General features: G+C 37.1%; 1 protein-coding gene across 2 annotated transcripts; it reads right to left on the bottom strand.

The window, feature by feature from the left end:
- Nucleotides 1–604: 604 nt before the first annotated feature.
- On the bottom strand, nt 605–11,417 carry LOC150093497 (uncharacterized). 2 transcript variants are annotated; one of them, XM_090414024.1, is made up of 2 exons: nt 11,357–11,417; nt 605–3,160 (listed from the first exon to the last, which is right to left on the bottom strand). In XM_090414024.1, exon 2 carries the CDS (start codon nt 2,375–2,377, stop codon nt 980–982), a length of 1,398 nt encoding a protein of 465 aa, XP_090270150.1. In that variant the 5' UTR covers nt 2,378–3,160; nt 11,357–11,417; the 3' UTR covers nt 605–979. The 2 variants fall into 2 exon arrangements, with proteins under 2 accessions (XP_090270150.1, XP_090270149.1); XM_090414023.1 differs by having other exon boundaries at nt 11,134–11,407.
- Nucleotides 11,418–18,522: the final 7,105 nt, after the last annotated feature.

The following is an 18,522-nucleotide window of genomic DNA, read 5'->3' as shown; positions in this document are numbered from 1 at the left end:
CACTTTTTTTATAATCTTTGTCAAGTAGCTTTATTTTATCCTCCTACATGTTTCGCCAATCTTTTTCTATTGGCATCCTCAGGGAATACAAACTAGTAAGCTAAAATGAAGGTTACAGACTAGGTTATAACTAATAATTCTAATTCATACAAAAAATTGGCATTGTGCGTGTCTCGTTAACGTGATTTATTCGTTATGGCTCATTACGTAATTGTTATGAAAGTTCATTTCTTTGATGTTTAATGATCTGATAAAAGTTTTCCAAATTTCTGGTAAAATCAGACCTTGATTCATGTTTAGGTTTTCAGTTTTACGGGCGACTGTAGCTGCTTCTTTAAAGGTTCTTGAATGGTAGTTATCTTCTATGTATGGCATAAGGCTCTTATCCCACTCAATATGATGGTTAGTAGAGGCAAAGTGGATCACTTTTATCAGATCATTAAACATCAAAGAAATGAACTTTCATAACAATTACGTAATGAGCCATAACGAATAAATCACGTTAACGAGACACGCACATTGTCACGCACAATACCAATTTTTTGTATGAATTAGAATTATCAGTTATAACCTAGTCTGTAACCTTCATTTTAGCTTACTAGTTTGTATTCCCTGAGGATGCCAATAGAAAAAGATTGGCGAAACATGTAGGAGGATAAAATAAAGCTACTTGACACAGATTATAAAAAAAGTGTAATAGTCTTACTTTTAGCCGTATTTTGACGACTTTAAGAGAGTCACTGTTCTGATTAATTTTCGGTAGATCCTTGTAAGAATCCAGTTTTGAAACCGAACCCGCAATTGAAAAAAAAAAAGTGCTTCAACCTAATCTACTGCATATTTCACATGGAAAACAAAATAATAATAATAAAACTCATTCACAAGGAATATTTTTAAGTTGTGGTTAAAAGGGTGGTTTGAATAAATGCAAAAAGAATTGTACATATGTGACAAGGACACACACACATCCACCCACCAATCATTGGCTGTGTTGAATTCTTGAGTGGCTCATCAGATTTTCCTTTCGCGTGAATGTATCCCCACAAGTTGAACAAATGAAAGGTTTCTCATCGGTGTGTATTCTTAGATGTCTTTCCAGACTCCTAGGGTGTGAAAGCCTCTTGTTGCAAATTTCACATTGAAAAGGTTTCTCCCTGGTGTGAACTCTTTCGTGTCTTTTTAGGCCATACGAGTCGATGAATTTCTTGTGACAGATTTCGCATTCAAAGGAGTAATCTCTGGTGTGCCTTTTCATGTGTTTTTTAAGATATTGCGATTCAGAAAAATTTTTTTCACATACTTTACACGAAAAACGTTCGCCATCTATCTCTACAGGTGGATGGCGGCGTTGGTGCCTTTTAAGGGAGCGTCGAGTAGAAAACTTAGAGCTACACACGTGACAAGTGAAGGGTTTCTCATCAGTATGTATTCTTAGATGAGTTTTCAAACTCCAACTGTCCGAAAACCCCTTGTTGCAAATTGCACATTGCAACGGTTTTTCTCTGGTGTGAACTCTTTCGTGTCTTCTAAGCTCAGTTGACTCGAAGAATTTCTTGTGACAGATTTCGCATGCAAAGGAGTAATTTGTGGTGTGCCTTTTGATGTGTGCTTTAAGATAGTCTGATTCAGGAAATTGCTTGCCACATACTTTACACGAAAAAAGTTTTTCTACAGGTAGATGGCGACGTTGGTGTCTTTTAAGGGAGCGTAGAGTAGAAAACACGCAGCTACACATGTCACAAGTGAAAGGCTTCTCATCAGTATGTATTCTTAGATGACATTTCAAATTCGAACTGCTCGAAAACCACTTGTTGCAAATTTCACATTGGAACGGTTTTTCTCTGGTGTGAACTCTTTCGTGTATTTTCAGCTCAGATGAATAGAAGAATTTCTTGTGACAGATTTCGCATGCAAAGGAGTAATCTGTGGTGTGTCTTTTGACGTGTGCTTTAAGATAGTCTGATTCAGAAAATTGCTTGCCACATATTTTACACGAAAATTGTTTTTCTTCAGTCAGTTGGTGATGTTTTTGATGCCTTTTAAGGGAACGTAGAGTTGAAAACATGCAACTACACACGTGACAAGTGAACGGTTTTTCTTTAGTGTGAGATCTGAGATGAATCACAAGGCTTTGTCTATAGCCATATGATTTGCTACAAATTTCACACTCAAACGGCTTCTCTTTTTCGTGAACAATTCTGATGTGAAACAAAAGCTTTTTTTTACTAGAAAAGGCTTTATCACATATTTCACAGGTGAAAGATTTCTTCTCCAAGTGCGCACTATCTAAGTGGCGTTTGAGTGCTTCACGAAAAGTAAATGTCTCATCGCATATTTCATTAGGAACGAGAGTTTCCCTGCTGTGAGTCCTAGCCATGTGGCTTTTTTAGATTATCTGAGCTGAAAAGGACTTTTTAACAAATTTCTCATCGAAACGGTTTCTGATTGGAGTGTATTTTGAGATGCCGTTTAAGACTTGCTGTATCAAAGAATTTTTTCTGGCACGTCGTACACAAAATATGTTTTTCTTCTTGTTTTAAGTGCACTTATTTATGTCTTACAAGATGGTTCAGGCGATATATTTTTTTGCCGAAGATATCAGAAGCAGATATTTCATTATAGACTGACACTTTTGGTGTCTTTTCAATGCGTTAATAATAGAATACGTTTTTTCACATTTGTCACATGATTGTATAGGATGTTTGTAGTTACACTGTTGCTGTGTCAATGCTATGAATCATCCCGTCTTTTAAGTAGATGTGATTGCTTCAAGGCTTTACACATAAACAGTTTTTATTCAATGATTGTGGTGGATTTTCTGATGTCACTTAAGGTTACACCAATAGGCAATTTCTATGTTGCATGAGTCACGTGCAAAATACGTTTTCCCGTTTTCCTCTGAGAACGTGATTGACAATCTTCACTGTCAGGAAGAGAACTCATTATATTTTGAAACTGGATCTTCAATTTCATTCTCGCTTTCAGGATTTTCCATTATGCCAATGGCACTGTGATATCTTCGAAGCTGAAAAACATTTTCTCGCTAAGCCAGGAAGAAATGTTTCATATAACTTAAGAATTTTCAAATATTAATATTTATCTGCTTGTTGTTAACGTATTATTTGGCAGACAAACCTGTGGAAGTAAATGCATTCACAACCTGTAAAGAGAAACAAAGTGTTTTATTCACGCTAAATGAAAACTAAATTTATTAACTGAAATGTTAAAACTTTCACTGCACAATAACACAGAATGTTATCGCTCTTCGAAAAGAGACTAAAGAAATCAACTCCGCATTTTGTTTCATAAAGGCATCATGAAAAATTAATGATCTAAACGGAGAGAAAAGGGTATATAATAATCGAAAGGTTATACCTTGCACATGTTAATGAAAGGGGTAACTGGAAGTCTTGGATAGAATTTATCTGTCGAATATTCATTGTTTGGAGACGGATGACAGAGTGATAGAACAATGCGAATAGATGTCAATTAACATATTTCAGCAAGACGAAGGACTAATTCTCACGAGAGTTGGGTTACCTCCAGGGTGGAACATCAGTGACACTGACACCAGATTTCAATTCATTTGGTGAGAGATTACGTGAAACAGGAATTTCAGATATTACGTAGGATATTACGTATTGTTGCAGACTAAGGGAATATGGAAGGAGGCGGTCCAGAAATGAGCAGACAGATGTTGAATGACAGGCAAGTGACAATTTCTTTTAAATTGTGGGATGCTCTACAAGCAGGGAAGCATGATAGGGAATTACGAGCATGAATACCATCAGCTGTTTCAGGATAAACATCTCACACACCACACGATTTTGCTCGAGGATTAGATTCCTAAGGTTAGGATTATAATAACTTAAAAAAAAAAAAAACCCACAGAGTTGGCCAAATGAATGAACCATGCAATTATTCATGGCACAGGAGGAGAAAGATGCTGCTGAAGGAAATGTAAAGAACATGATACCTCCCTCCCCAGAGGCATAAGAAGGTGTAGGCAAGGAAATGAGAAGGGTAGAGAGGAAGGAAAACCATTCATTTAAAGATAAAAATGCCTCAGGTAGGCAAACAACAGGAGAGAGAATTCAGTCATGTACAATAAAGGTGATGTGTGTACCCTCGTGCGCACGCGCGTGTGTGTGTACGGGCAGATAAATAGAGATTATTGCTGATAAATCGATGGACTGAATTTTTTTTTTGTTTGTTCCATTTATCAAACACATATTTCGGAGTCAAAGAGGAAGTTGTTTTTCGCTGGAGATGCGAAATGAGATTCAGCAAATGCAGGTGGCTGTGGTGTGTCACAAGAGAATTTGCATATGTTAGTTCTTTAGGCAAATAATTGGGGATGGCAGTCGTGACGGCATCAAGTTTTTGAATATCCGTCACAATGCATCCTTGAATTGTCTATTAGCACTCCCACACCCGGACCTCTCGACTCCTGAAGCAAAGCTCCCCTGATACATCTCATTCCACCATTTGTGGGTCAATTGCATGCTTTTATACTTAGCAACACCGTAAGAACCGTAAACCCCCACTCTTCCAATCAAACCACAAAATGACCAGAAATCATCATTCATCTGCCCAGGGCACCAATTCATGCAAATCCTAGTGTAACAACGTAACATTTCGAGCTTCCAAAAATTGCTGTTCCAAAGTTGTTGCTACTGTTTCATAGCAGTTCCACCGTAGAGGAACACATTTCTTAAATGGAAAGGTCTCTTTTATCCTTTATCTCCGGGGAGAAATGCTCATCTCTATCGCATCTCCCCAATATTATTATTATTACTATTATCCGACCTTCAGGGAAGCCAAAAATCACCCAGCCCCAGCTGCCATACCTTCTTTTAAACATATTCACCCTACATACACTCGTGCTTGGACCTTCCGACTGTTCCATTCGCTCAGTGCTTTGTGAGATGAGAGATAACTAGCTCCTATCTTAACCCATTCATCATAGCAGAACACGATCTCGATGTGCACAGTTGACCCTTGTCCTGCCCATATACTCCTAAATTTTACCAACTGATTCCCAATGACACTCTCTCACTCAGTTCCTGTCCCCATAATTCTAACATGTATAGCCTCGCGTCTGTTACTCCAAGCACAATCACACGATGTATTATTCCTTTTGATATCTCGTCCTCCCATGCACGACTTCACATCTACTAACATGATAGCCATAATCGTTTGGCAGCACACTTCCAGCCAGTACAAATCGCTTTATAATGCTGTACATCTGTATCTTATCTTCTTGCCTTTCTTCGCAATGCTATTCCCAATACAGTTCATATAATGTAATATATAATACAGGTAACCTTCGTATAACGCGGTAATTATACAAAACGGTTTCGATATAATGCGGTCTACAAATTGTAGTAACACTTGTTGAACGCGGTATTTATACAACGCGGTTTCGATATAAGACTGTCTGCAAACTGTAGTAACCCTTTATCTTTTCATATATTTTTCAACGCGCGACTTAGAAATCAAATTTTATCTTCGTTAAATTTGCGTCTGTCCGTATCGCGCATGTAGTTATAAGTAGTGAATTTATATTAGGGGAAATATCTTTAGCTCGCATGTACGTCAATTGTTTACAGTATAAAGTATTTATTGTTGAAAATTGTCTTCGTTTTCTACCAGGAAAGTGCATTAAAAATCATAAATGTGTTAATTTCAAGCTGAGCACTTTATTTTTTGGTGAATTACATATAATATGTAATGCTATTTTTTATCTAAGAAAAAAATATTTTTAAAGTAATGGCCATTTACATCGCATTTGCGATACACGCGTTTATTAATAGAGATAAACCAAGGTAACAATTGAACAAGACTGAAGATACGTTCGGTTTCGATCAGCACATGAGACTCAACTTTTGCGAACTTCTTCATAAGTGCTCCGATCTCTTTAATAGTGAATTAATTGATGGGGAAATGGATTTAAATGAGGAGGAACTGGTACAATTAATAGATGACGTCGAACCAAATGGCGGGGAAAGTTTTGCCAAAGATTCTGACCGTAAGGAATCAGTTAAAGAATTCAGTTTAATGAAATTAGCAGAAGGATTGGACTTGGCAAGAAAGTTATTTTATGGATAATGATCTCTCAATGAAGCGTTCTGGAAAATTTCACGAGACAATTGGATATTTCTTTAGCTCTGTATTATGAACTTAATAAAAAAATTGCAGCATAGGGGTAAGCAATGTCTTATTACTGAATTCTTGATAACAAACCAGCCGAAGTATGCAATGAGAATTATACTAATGATGTCCAAGAGATTTCAAGTGATGACGACGTCCGGCCACTCGTAAATAAAGAACATCTACGAAATGTTAGTTTTGAAAAGAGTGATGATGATTAAAATACAATGGGTTTCAAAAAGAATCCCGATTTGAAAATTGTATATCTCGGCAACCACGAACCACAAATGAATGCGAATTGTGCCATGTCAACGGCCTTGGTCCAGAGTTTGATAATGAGGACCGCTAGATGACACTACTAGCGCCCAAATAGCCGCTACGCTTAGTTAATGAGAAGATGCTGTCTAGTCAACAGAAGGTGTTTCGTGTTCTCGAATTTAGCAAGACTGAGTCCGTGATTACGGTGCAGCGTGCGTTTAGACGACGTTACGGAATTGATCCAACACTGGACAAAAACATTCGTCGCTGGTATCGACACTTTCAAGAAACAGGGTGTTTATGTAAGAGAAAGAGTCCTGGACGACCACGCACCTCAGAGGGGAATGTGCAACGAATTCGAGAGGCTTTTCAGCGAAGCCCGCGCAAGTCGTGTTAGCCGAGAACTTACCATTCTTTATGTGACTGTTTGGCGTGTGTTACGACGTTTGCTTATGAAGCCATACATATTGCAACTGGTGCAAGTTTTTCATGTAGGTGACAAAAAAAAAAAAAAAAAAAAAAAGAACAGATTTTTATGCTAATCTGTTAGAGGACATGGAGGCGACACCTTCCTACAAAGGTTGATATTTAGTGATGAAGAAACCTTTCACCTAAGCGGTAAACGTTGGCGCCACAATGTCTGCATATGAGGACTTGAGAATCCACATGAAATTGTACAACATGAACGTGATTCACCAAAACTTGATGTTTTTGGTGCGGTTTCTGTTACAAAGGTTTATGGCCTTTTCTTTTGAGGAAAACACTGCTACGGGAAACTCCTATCTTGAAATGCTGCAGGACTGGCTACTTCCACAGCTGAATCTGAAGATTACATTTTTCAGCAAGACGAGCACCGCCACATTGGAACCTCCAAGTTCGTCGGTTTCTAAACGAAACATTGCCTCAGCGTTGGATTGGACGCACGGGACCCCACTACTTGGCACTACACTCTTGGCCTTCAAGATCTCCAGACATCACACCTTGTGACTTCTTTTCATGAGGATACGTAAAAGACTGTGATTATGTTCCTCCATTACCCGCTGACTTGGATGAGCGCCGAACCAGAATCACGGCTGCAGTAAATTCTGTGACAGAAGACACTCTCAGACGCGTTTGGGATGAATTCAGCTATATGCTTGATGTTGTCCGCGCAGCAGGTGGAGGGCACATTGAGCATTTGTGATTGCGGTTAGTGAAACTTTAGGCCTTACTTCATACTTGGTAATTTATTTTGCAACTGTACCACATTTTCATTATTAAATATAATTATTTGAATTCGGGTCATTCTCTTTGAAACACCCTGTATAATTTTATAATTTTTTTATAATTTTATACTATGTATTTGTTTCATTGTTTTCTTAACTTACATGAATTACCAGAATTAAATATATATGTTTTTTGGTAGGATATGTCATTGTTTATATCATCTTAAAAAAAAAAAAAAACATTTCCGAACCTAGCCCTACTTTTTCTATGTGATCTAAACTAATGGCATAATGCTATTTACATAACGCAGCATTTTTGTGGAACCTAACATCCGCGTTATTTATACGAGGATTATCTGTATATACACTACAGAATAGTGGTGAGAAAACTGCTCCGCGAGGCACAGCTCTGGTCATCTTAAATCTGCCAGATTTGCACCAACCAACAATATACCGCTTTGTGATATCAGCCACCAAGTTATTTAAGCCAACAGCGTGTATTTCAATCCTGATATTCCCCAGTTCATGCAACTTAGATGGTAGGCAATTCCAACATATATCCGTTTCCTTTATCCAAAACAGTTGTAAAATAATGGCAAATTTCCTCGTCATGACTACGTTTTACTGAACTCAAGCTGTTATTTATAAAGTAAAGCTTTTCTGTGAATCCACCTGTCGAAAATTCTCACAATTATTCCAAGTATGCAGATAGGTCGATAGTGTGGACACATCATACATTCTTTTCATTCCTCTGGGTCCTTTCCAGAGGTAAGGCACAAATTTTATAAACATGTAAAAGGCCTAGCTAGGCCTTTTTTACATGTTTATAAAATTTGTTCGACTGGACATTCTTTTAGCATGTGTTGATATACCATCAGTAGTGTTAGTGAAAGCACTCATTAATTGAAGAATGCCCACTGTTGACACAAATAGTACTCACTACATTCACGTAAGAGTGCAGCATAATAACACAACGATAAAATTATTTTCGGTTGCTATAGGCTTGCAATGCGCAGACAATTTCTTTGTATACAACCACGTAGCTTGCCGTAAAATAGTGGTTTACATATTTGTTAGTTATATTACTTCTGTTTCATAACACCTATTTCCGTATAAAAATTACGGCTGGTGGCCCACAAAGGCTGAACTTAAGCACATGTTCTCATCTTTCTGACAAGATGATGTACTCCCTCCGACTCTGTGCATTACGTCGGAATTCAAGAAGTAATTTATTCCTAATAGTAAATAATTATCACGCATAATAACTAATGAATGGCATAAAATTAATAATAATAATAATTATTATTATTATAAGGGTGTCTCCATGGAATCAAAAGACTCATCGCGGGAGACCCTACATTGACACCATTATTCATATAATACTTATACTTCTCGTTAAATTCATCATAGACGAATCATTCACAACCACCTCTGGCACCACATTCCACTTATTCACAACCCTCCAAACAAAAATCTAGTCCGAACACCCTTGTTAACCACATTCTTACACATTCCCCATGGATGGTCCACTCGTTTTCTCCCTTCCTGCACTGGTCTTAAAAGAGTCACCAGTATCAATCCTATAAAACCCCTTTAATAATTTATATGCTTCTATCATATCTCCTTTCCTACCTCTATCAGCTAGTTTTTGGAGCCCAAAGACCTTCAATCTATCCTTGTATGAAACATCCCACAGACATGCAACAATCTAACTCGCTTCTGAATCCTCTCCACCATTTCTTCATCACCATCTATCCAAGAAATCCAAGTGACCAGATCTGTGCGCAATAGTCCAAATGCGGTCTTATTAATGCCTTATAAACTGGGACAATCACTTACTTATTCCTGCTTCTCGATGTGTTTTTCAACCACCATATCATTTGATAAGATATTTTGGCAACCTTTGCAATATACCCTCGAAACTTAAGTTCTCTGTCCACAATAACACCCAAGACCCTTGCCTCGTTAACTTATTGAAGTTCAGTTCCATTAATATAGGAAAAAGCAATAGATCTCATCCTCCCGAAGTGCATCAACTTACTCTTAGCCTCGTTAAATTGACAGCCTTTTACCTTAGCCCATATCGTCAGCCTATTTAATTCATTCTGCAAGATATCCACATCATCTGAATTGACTATCGCTCTTCCCAATTTTGCCTCATCAGCAAACAAGTGGATATTTCCTTTCAAATTTTCAATACCAGTAATATACAAATTAAACAACAGAGGACCAAGCACTGAGCCCTGAGGTACACTAGTCACGTGTCTTCTTCTGGACTCAGCTCTATAAATAAATCTTTGATATCCATCCACCAGCCATCCTCTATTATGATCATATTATTTCATTATTATAATAGTAAATGAAATAAATGATATTCTTCTCTTTGTAGATTATTGTACGTTAAAACAAAAGCGCAACTTTTATTTTATTTGATATATTATAAATTTCATTTTTCTTATGGAGCACTTCAAAGTTGAATGAAAATTTATGCATGTAATATCAGGCAAAACGCAACACTGACTCGAAGTGTTTTCTTACCAGGTTCATCATACGCACTGGCCATCTTCGTTCACGTGGTTGGTGAGCCAAAGGCAGCTCACCAACCACGTGGACTTTACTTTCAAAAGTTATTTGTTCGTGATGAACGCGCATTGATTTTGCAGTAAATGAAAGTTGGCTGTCTTACAAACTGTGTGCCGCTTGTGTTCATTCCGTTTTGATGCTTATTAAATTTCAATTTTCCACTGTATGGAAACCGACGGCTACTACATAACACACTACATCCATAACAGTAATACGCTGTTGTCTACGTGCAGCGGATACGATGTGGTCGGCCGCATTATCCCTCCAGCGACATTACCTTAACATTACGTATGATACGGCAGCTTGTTTTGCAGGCTTTATGTGTGGTGGTGGCATGCACAAAACCAGAAGCCAATACGCTACATTTTTCTACGTTATTTGCGTTATGGTGATTTAATTGATATCCGTTCCTATATGCATATATGTACGTACAGCTCCTGAATGGACGAAAGAACATCTAGCAGGCATTATTCACAAGCGAACCGTTATCCTCCTCCACCAGAATTGTGCACCATCTTCACATTAAATGCATAACTTCTATTTCTTCCACTTCCAGTGACGTCACATCCGGAGACGAGAAGCCCTCTCACACGCTGTTATGCACCCGCCGAGATCTCTAGTGCGCTCCCATGTTAACGAAATGACCGTTTGAAAGGAAAGAGTCCGATTTTTGAAATGGAATAATTCAGAATGTGTTGATGAGCTATAATTTTCTTTAAATGCGCTGTTATAGCTAAAAGTTGAGGGACTGCGGGATAAACAAAATTTTAAATTTAACGAAATTCCGTAACTGCGCTGGTATAAAGGCTGCGGAACTTTGCATGCAATGCATTTCCAGTTTTGTTTTTTTATCTTATGTAATTTCTTGTACTGACTTTCACTCAGTCTTGCGCAGTAAAAATGATAGTTATTGTTACAGTTAGAGTTTACGCACCTATAGTCTTGTTATCAACGGCTATTTCCTCTCATACTTCACAGCTTTATCGCCATTTCCTAAGATTACCATCCGCCATGTACGTGCGTCCGACGGTTATGGCAGTACTCGAGTTTGAAGATCTTTTTCATACACTGTTAGAATACTATAAGGGGCACACAATTATCAGTTATATCACCTTATAGGATGGTTATAAGACATTACACAACTGAAATTTACTTACTAATTTGCAATTAATCACTTTAAAAATGTATTAATCGGGAGACACTTTCATAGCGCCTCACTGACACTACACCACACGAAGCTTATTGACTTGTTTATTCCATTGCTATGCGCGACACCTCTTGGAGTTAAATTTAATCGGAGGTAGAACAGTAATGTAATATAAACGGGGAAAAAAATGTATAGTGGTGAAGTGATTAATTCCTCGATGTTGAAAGTGTAAATAATTGAAGTGGAAGATCTTGAAAAAACTGGTGATAGGAATAATTGCACTTTAATTTTTCGCGTCTTCGGGATAGTTTGAAATTCCATCATTTACCAGAGGGCAGGTGGGAGAAATCGTTTCCTACATTATTTAAATTAAGTAAATATTAAATCCCACATTGTTTCAAAACCGAATAAGAAACTCAAAGATCGGAATCAAAGAGTTTCATACCGAATATAGTAACTATAAAAGTATCGGCGACTACTAGCGTAAGCTAATGCACGTAGTCCAAGTACGTTGTACAAACTAGGGCAAATCGTACCAAAGGTGGGGAAAGTTCTGATCGGTATTCTTAGTATTTTCCATAATGAAAAACCCATCTCCTAGGAGATGTATGATGTTATACATTATGGTGGGAGGTCACTACCCAGACCGGTTTCGATCTTCATTGAAATCTCATCAGTGAGTAGCTAGACCAAAATAATACTAAGGGTATAGCAAAAAGAACTTATATACTCTGCTATACGAGTTGTCAAAAAGGTGCATCCATAAAAAAAAACAAAAAAACAATTAAATCTGATGTAAACATGTAATCAGATGTGCTGTAAATAAGTAATTACAATATGTAATCATAATTTTAATAATAAAAAAGGATTAAATTAAAAAAAAATGTAATCAACATATGTATGTATCACATGCAATCAAGTGCATGTAATGTACGTATCATATGTAATCAAATGCATGTAATGTACATATGCATGCAATGTAATGTACCACATGTAATTTAAATATGTAATCATAATTTTAAGTAAAAATTATTATTATTATTAAAAGTAGTAGTGGCAGTAGGTAAAGTCGAATCATTGTACGAAATTTTCGTAATTGCAAATAAATAAAATAAATAAAAATATTATTATTATTATTATTATTATTATTATTATTATTATTATTATTATTATTATTATATTAGTTAGTCATTATACAAATAATCTGCATAATTGTCATTGTTAATATTAGAAGAACATGTGCTGTAAATACATTATACGGAGACAAAAAAGTATTGTTAAAAATTTTAATTGCAAACTAATGTAAACAATTAATCATCTATGCAGCACTTAGTGCTGAATTTTGTAAAATTATAAGTTGAGATGTACTCAAGATGATTACTGTACAGGGTGGCTAAAAAATAACTTTCCCTCTTTGGAGGTCTCTAGCTAAAACCAATAAACAGAATTAGACCAAATTTTATATTGAGACTTTTGAAGGCATGGGGATATGATTTCTGCGAAAAAAAAAAAAATATTAGTACCAAAAGTTGCCGATAGGGGAAATTTCGGCGCTGGCGAAGTCAAAATTTTGTCATTCTTGCATTGCAGCATAGACAGTGTTTGAACTCCGTAATTTTTAAGCAGGATGGAGCAGGAAAAAATAACTTTCCCTCTTTGGAGGTCTCTAGCTAAAACCAATAAACAGAATTAGACCAAATTTTATATTGAGACTTTTGAAAGCATGGGGATATGATTTCTGCGAAAAAAAAAAAAAATTAGTACCAAAAGTTGCCGATAGGGGAAATTTCGGCGCTGGCGAAGTCAAAATTTTGTCATTCTTGCATTGCAGCATAGACAGTGTTTGAACTCTGTAATTTTTAAGCAGGATGGAGCAGGGCCACACATTGAACATTCAGTACAGCATCTTTTATGCCAATATTTCAGTAATGAGAGGGTTATCAGCAATGGTGAGCCATGGAAATTTTAACAAACATCGTCGAGCAAAAAAAAAAAAAAAAAAAGAAAAAAACTACACCAACGCCATCTGTCGCCGACTGCCACCACTAGCATTTCCAGAGACAATCACAAACATCCATTTCACGGCAGGATGTTTGTGAACGCTAATGGATATTCGCGGGATGTTTATAAACAAAATATTTTGTTTGCGATAGAAATTTTTATGACAAATAATCTATAATTAATACATAAATATTATCTAAACACAATAATATTGAAATACGTTATATTTTTCTTTTGTTTTTATACTTCAGTGATAATCAAAGGTACCAATCAAGGAGCATTATTTTATAGTCTTATTTATTTATATGAGACTACCGAAAGTTGGCAAAACCACACATTAGATCAATTACACAGCATGGTAATAACACATTAGATCAACTACACTAGGTGGCATGCTTCACAGTATGCCACCTAGTAGCGAAGAAGTAGTTCACATCCCCTTTATAAAGTTTTGCTGCATCCAAATCTAGAATTTCGTGCTCAGATTTGGTCAGTGGGTTTCTTTAGGATGTAGAAGTGGTTGAGAGCATTCAATAGTAGTTCCTCTCAAGGTGCTTACAGGTTTTTGGAAGAAATTCCTAAGAGAGAAGCAACCGATCACGGTTGGCAATACAGTAACGGTGTAGTTAGTAGAGACGTAAGGTTCAGGTTGTTTGCTACGAGAGTGGCGAATGATTGAAATCGGATGCATGAAGTGGTTCGCAATGAGAACCGCTAGTTAAATTTAAATCCGACAGAATTTTTACATCTGCCCCAGAAACGAATGGCCACAATACATACAGCAGATTAGCGCCGTGTGTGGGCAAGAGGAATAGAAGAAAGGAGGAATCTGTTCACATGTTGCTGAACAACTGAGGTTTTATTCTTTGAGGAAATAGTGGTCGAATTTGTTCCAAAGGAGAGAAACAGATGGAATGAATGAGGAGGCAGTAATGTTGGTTCGGTTAGTGCCAAAAAGGTGTTTAATATTTGTTAGCAATTGTCGTTCTAATGATTTTGAATTAGGCTGGATATTAGTGTCAATTCAGCAGTGCTTGAAAGAATCTGGATGAGAGGCACAAGACGGAAACTGAACATCTTTGAGAGAAGGTTTGAAGTGAGTATTTAAGAAATGATCACTGATTAGTTAGATTGCCCTTCTCTGGATAGAATCGAACAATCTTAGAGAGGGGCTTGGTGTACCACTCCAAATATAGAAGCAATATTCCGTGGCTGACTGGATTTTGGATATTTATAGAGTGAGGATCTGTGGAGGTCTGACGTAGTGTCTTTTGCATAAATATACAAGTATTTTGGAGGATTCAGAAAGTATAGTTGAAATGTGGTTGTGCCAGGAAAGATCGGACGTACAAGATCAGTTCAAGAAGAGAAATTCTATCATGCTTGGTTATCTCAATATTACCAAAGGCAAGAGGGAAGGAATGAGAGCTCTTTCTTGTGATAGATCGACAGAACTGAGTTTTAGTGACATTGACACTTACAATATTGTGCTTGCCCCACTGAGAAAACTATTAGAACCGAGTTCAGATCACTGTTCATGACGCTGAGGATTCTATTTCTTTAGTACTAGAAGGCTTGTCGAATGAAAAGGAGGAATGGACTGTACTGTCATCTACAGAGCTATGGATAGCACTGGAAATGATCAGATCATTTATATACAAAGAGGAAGAGAAAGGCAAAAGAACAGAACCCTAGGGTTATCCTACATTGTTTGGTAACTCTGATGAGCATAAACCATTTGCTATGATATGTAGTGAGCAACCAGTGGGAACGTTAGTGATCCAGTTGCAGAGAGAGTAAGGCCGAGAACAACATGGATGCTTGTTATGTAGGCTCCTTTGCCAAAACTGATCAAATGCCTTTGAAATGTTGAGAGCAAAAATATCAGTTTCTGCAAATTTAACCATGGTCTGAGCCCAGAGGTGATTGGTAAATGCAATAAGTTCAGCTGTAGATAGAGAGTAGAAGAATTGATACTATTGGCCATGATTAGTTGATATGTCTCTAGATGGTTCAAGATGGTTGTTGATGACCTCCATTATTTCAGAGACAATAGAAGTGAGACTAATTCGATTGCATATCGTTGGTTGTCTTTAATAATTTCTCTTTTTGGGTTAGGCTGGATGTCAACCTGTTTCCATGATGCAAGGTAGATGACAGCTGAACGGGATGGATTCAAGTGGCAACACAGGATTGCTGTTAGTTCTGAGGCATACTTTTGGCACAATAAGTAGGATAGTATCAAGACGAGATCCTTTGTTTGTGTTCATGTTAATAAGGACTCTTCGGATATCTTTTTGTCGGAAGACTCTAGAAGCATGAACAGCACCTATATCGTTGAAAGTAAGTGACCGCTCTCCAGATCATTAATGCAAGAATTGGAAGAGAAGACTGATTCCAGTAAGTTGCCTTAGTCTTTATGTGATATACCTTCTGTATCATCAGGATATGAGAGTTATAGGAACCTGGGTGGCAGAAGTTGCTGCCAATGGCCTTGGCAGCGAACAAGGACCAACTGCCCTTTGAGCATGAGGCGATTTTAAAGAATTTTGCCCTTTCAAAGTCTGATTTTGATTGGTGATGAATCGTTTATGACTGTTGCGAGTTTTGTAAAAGGCACTGTGGGCAACAAAAGATTTGGCCTTCACCCATCCCTAATATGCCAAGGTATTTTTCTCTTACAGCATTGATGCACTTTTTTTAAGAACCATGGCTTCAATGGTGGCTGAGAATTTCGAGTGGAATAAGAGACGAAAGGTTTCATTCTCTTAAGATAATTTCTGTTATCCAGTCTGGGCAGGGGTTTGGATGAGAAGAACTGAAACAATAGACGGACAATCGGACGGAGGAATATAATTCACTGAGATCCTCTTAGATGGCACCCTTGTATTACTTAGTTACTAAGAAGAGAACTGATAACCATGGTATATACCTGGATGAGTCGATTGATAACCATGGCATCCTACCCACTGGACATGCACTGGAAAAATGATTTAGTTTCAGACCAACCCAAAGACTGTAAAAATGGAAATGTAATTATTTTCATCACCTGTTTCTTTAAGACCTTCCATTTCAAATATCGACAATTCTAAGACCGCGGAATTAATCGCTTCATGATAACCATGGTATATACCTGGATGGGTAGATTGTTATGTAGAGGTCAAGTGTCTTTTCGAAGTGGAAGGGAGTGCAAGCTTTTCTGGTAGGAAGATTGACGATCTGAGATAAGTCATTGCTGATGAAAAACATCTCCACATCCGTTACTGATTGGTCTATGAAACTGGAGAAGCAGAACCAATATGAATTTTCGACCCTGAAGTCCAGAAGAAGGTGAACTTTACTATTGCAGTATTTCGACTGCAGATAGTTCAGTTTTAGACAGAGATAGTTGCAGAGGTTAGAGTGATTGATGGAGTTTGGAGTGCAATAAGACAGCATATGAAAAGGGCAGATTGATTTGGTAGAGAAATTTTGAGGCAGTGAAGTTCAGTTAGTTGATATTCAAGGATATATTGTGTGGCATGTTGTGTTGGTTCAGGTAAATGTAAAATGCTGCCCTTTGGACAAAAAACCTGTGCAATGAGTAGCTCGCCTATTTAGTTCTCATAGGAAGAATTATTCTGATTTCCATGACCACAGGTGGCAATGCACATACTTTATACTGCTTTTTAGACTATAAATATTTGGTGAAGATAATGTGGAAAGAATTTTTTTTTTTGTAAGAATTAGTGTTGGGTTATTTGCTTGAATTTTCGATGTTTTTATTGTATGTTTGGATTTTTTGTGTTGGTTTTATGTGCTTTTGAAATATTTTTGGGGAAGAATTTATGAGATCCTCAGTAAAAGTGCATTTCTTTGGTTGTGGTCCATTGCATAGAATCTATGCACCATTGTTATGCAAACATCTATGCCATAGATGCTGTGAATAAAAATGTAATAAACAAGCGGATGTGATTTCTTCCTTGTAAGATGTAGTGAATTTGATCCCATTTCGAAGAATATACTGTAATTGCAAATTATGTGAGGATTATTTATGTAAAGAATTTGCATAAACAACTTACAATTGTGTGCTCTTGTTTACCTGACTTTTAACTGATTTTGATCGTTCGTTTCACTACGGTTCGAGTAATGTAGGAAATGATTTCTTGTTCTGCATCCTACCCACTGGACATGCACTGGAAAAATGATTTAGTTTCAGAACAACCCAAAGACTGTAAAAATGGAAGTGTAATTATTTTCATCACCTGTTTCTTTAAGACCTTCCATTTCAAATATCGACACTTCTAAGACCGCGGAATTAATCGCTTCACACTATACATAAAATATATAATTTACATTATATTACTGTTTTTCATTTGATTCAATTTAATGCGATAGGTGTCGCGCATAGCAGTGGGATAAACAAGTCGATGTCATTGGTTTCAATTGTGTAGCGAAGTGCTCATTCTGGAAGCTAGGTGGCGAAGTATTAGTAAGTAGCCTCTCAATTTACTTATTCTTAAGGTGATTGTAAATTAGTTAGTAAAATTTATCAACTACAAGGTGATATAACTGATAATTGTATGCTTTTTATAGTATCCACGTAGTCAATGAAAAAGATCTTCTGGCCTATGTACAAGGCGGGTTCTAATCTTAAGAAATGGCGATACTCTACAAAGTATGCGAAAACAAGACTTTATAAGGCGAGTAAACTCTAATTGTAACAAATTCTATCATTTTTACAGCACAAAACTGAGTGAAAGTAAGAACAAAAAATTATCAGAAGACAAAGCTGACCTGTCAATGTATTACATGAAATTTTAGAGCAACCAAGCTCACAAGGGTAAAATCCTTTGTCCAAAGCTGTATTAATTCCACTACTGAACAGCGGTTGCAGGCAAATGTGTCACTCAGCCCTGACACCAGTGCAGCTATGGAATTGTATTAAATTTCAAAATTTGTATATCATGCACTTTTTTAACTTTTAGTCATGACAGTCTACCAAAGAAAATTAGGACACTCATCAGCACATTTTGAATGATTGCATTTCTAAAATCGGACTCTTTCCTTCCAAACGGTCATTCATTAACACGGGAGTCTACTGGAGATCGCAGCGGACGTATAACTGCGCGAGCTTGTAACTCGGCTTCGTTGGTAACCGGATGTGACGTTACTTGTAGGAGTGGATGAAATGGA

The sequence above is a fragment of the Typopeltis vanoorti genome, chromosome 24 (assembly GCF_054136105.1).
Source record: "Typopeltis vanoorti isolate ZY-2024b chromosome 24, IOZ_Tvanoo_1.0, whole genome shotgun sequence".
Taxonomy (NCBI): Eukaryota; Metazoa; Arthropoda; class Arachnida; order Uropygi; family Thelyphonidae; genus Typopeltis; species Typopeltis vanoorti.
This window is presented reverse-complemented; position numbering and strand designations above follow the sequence as displayed.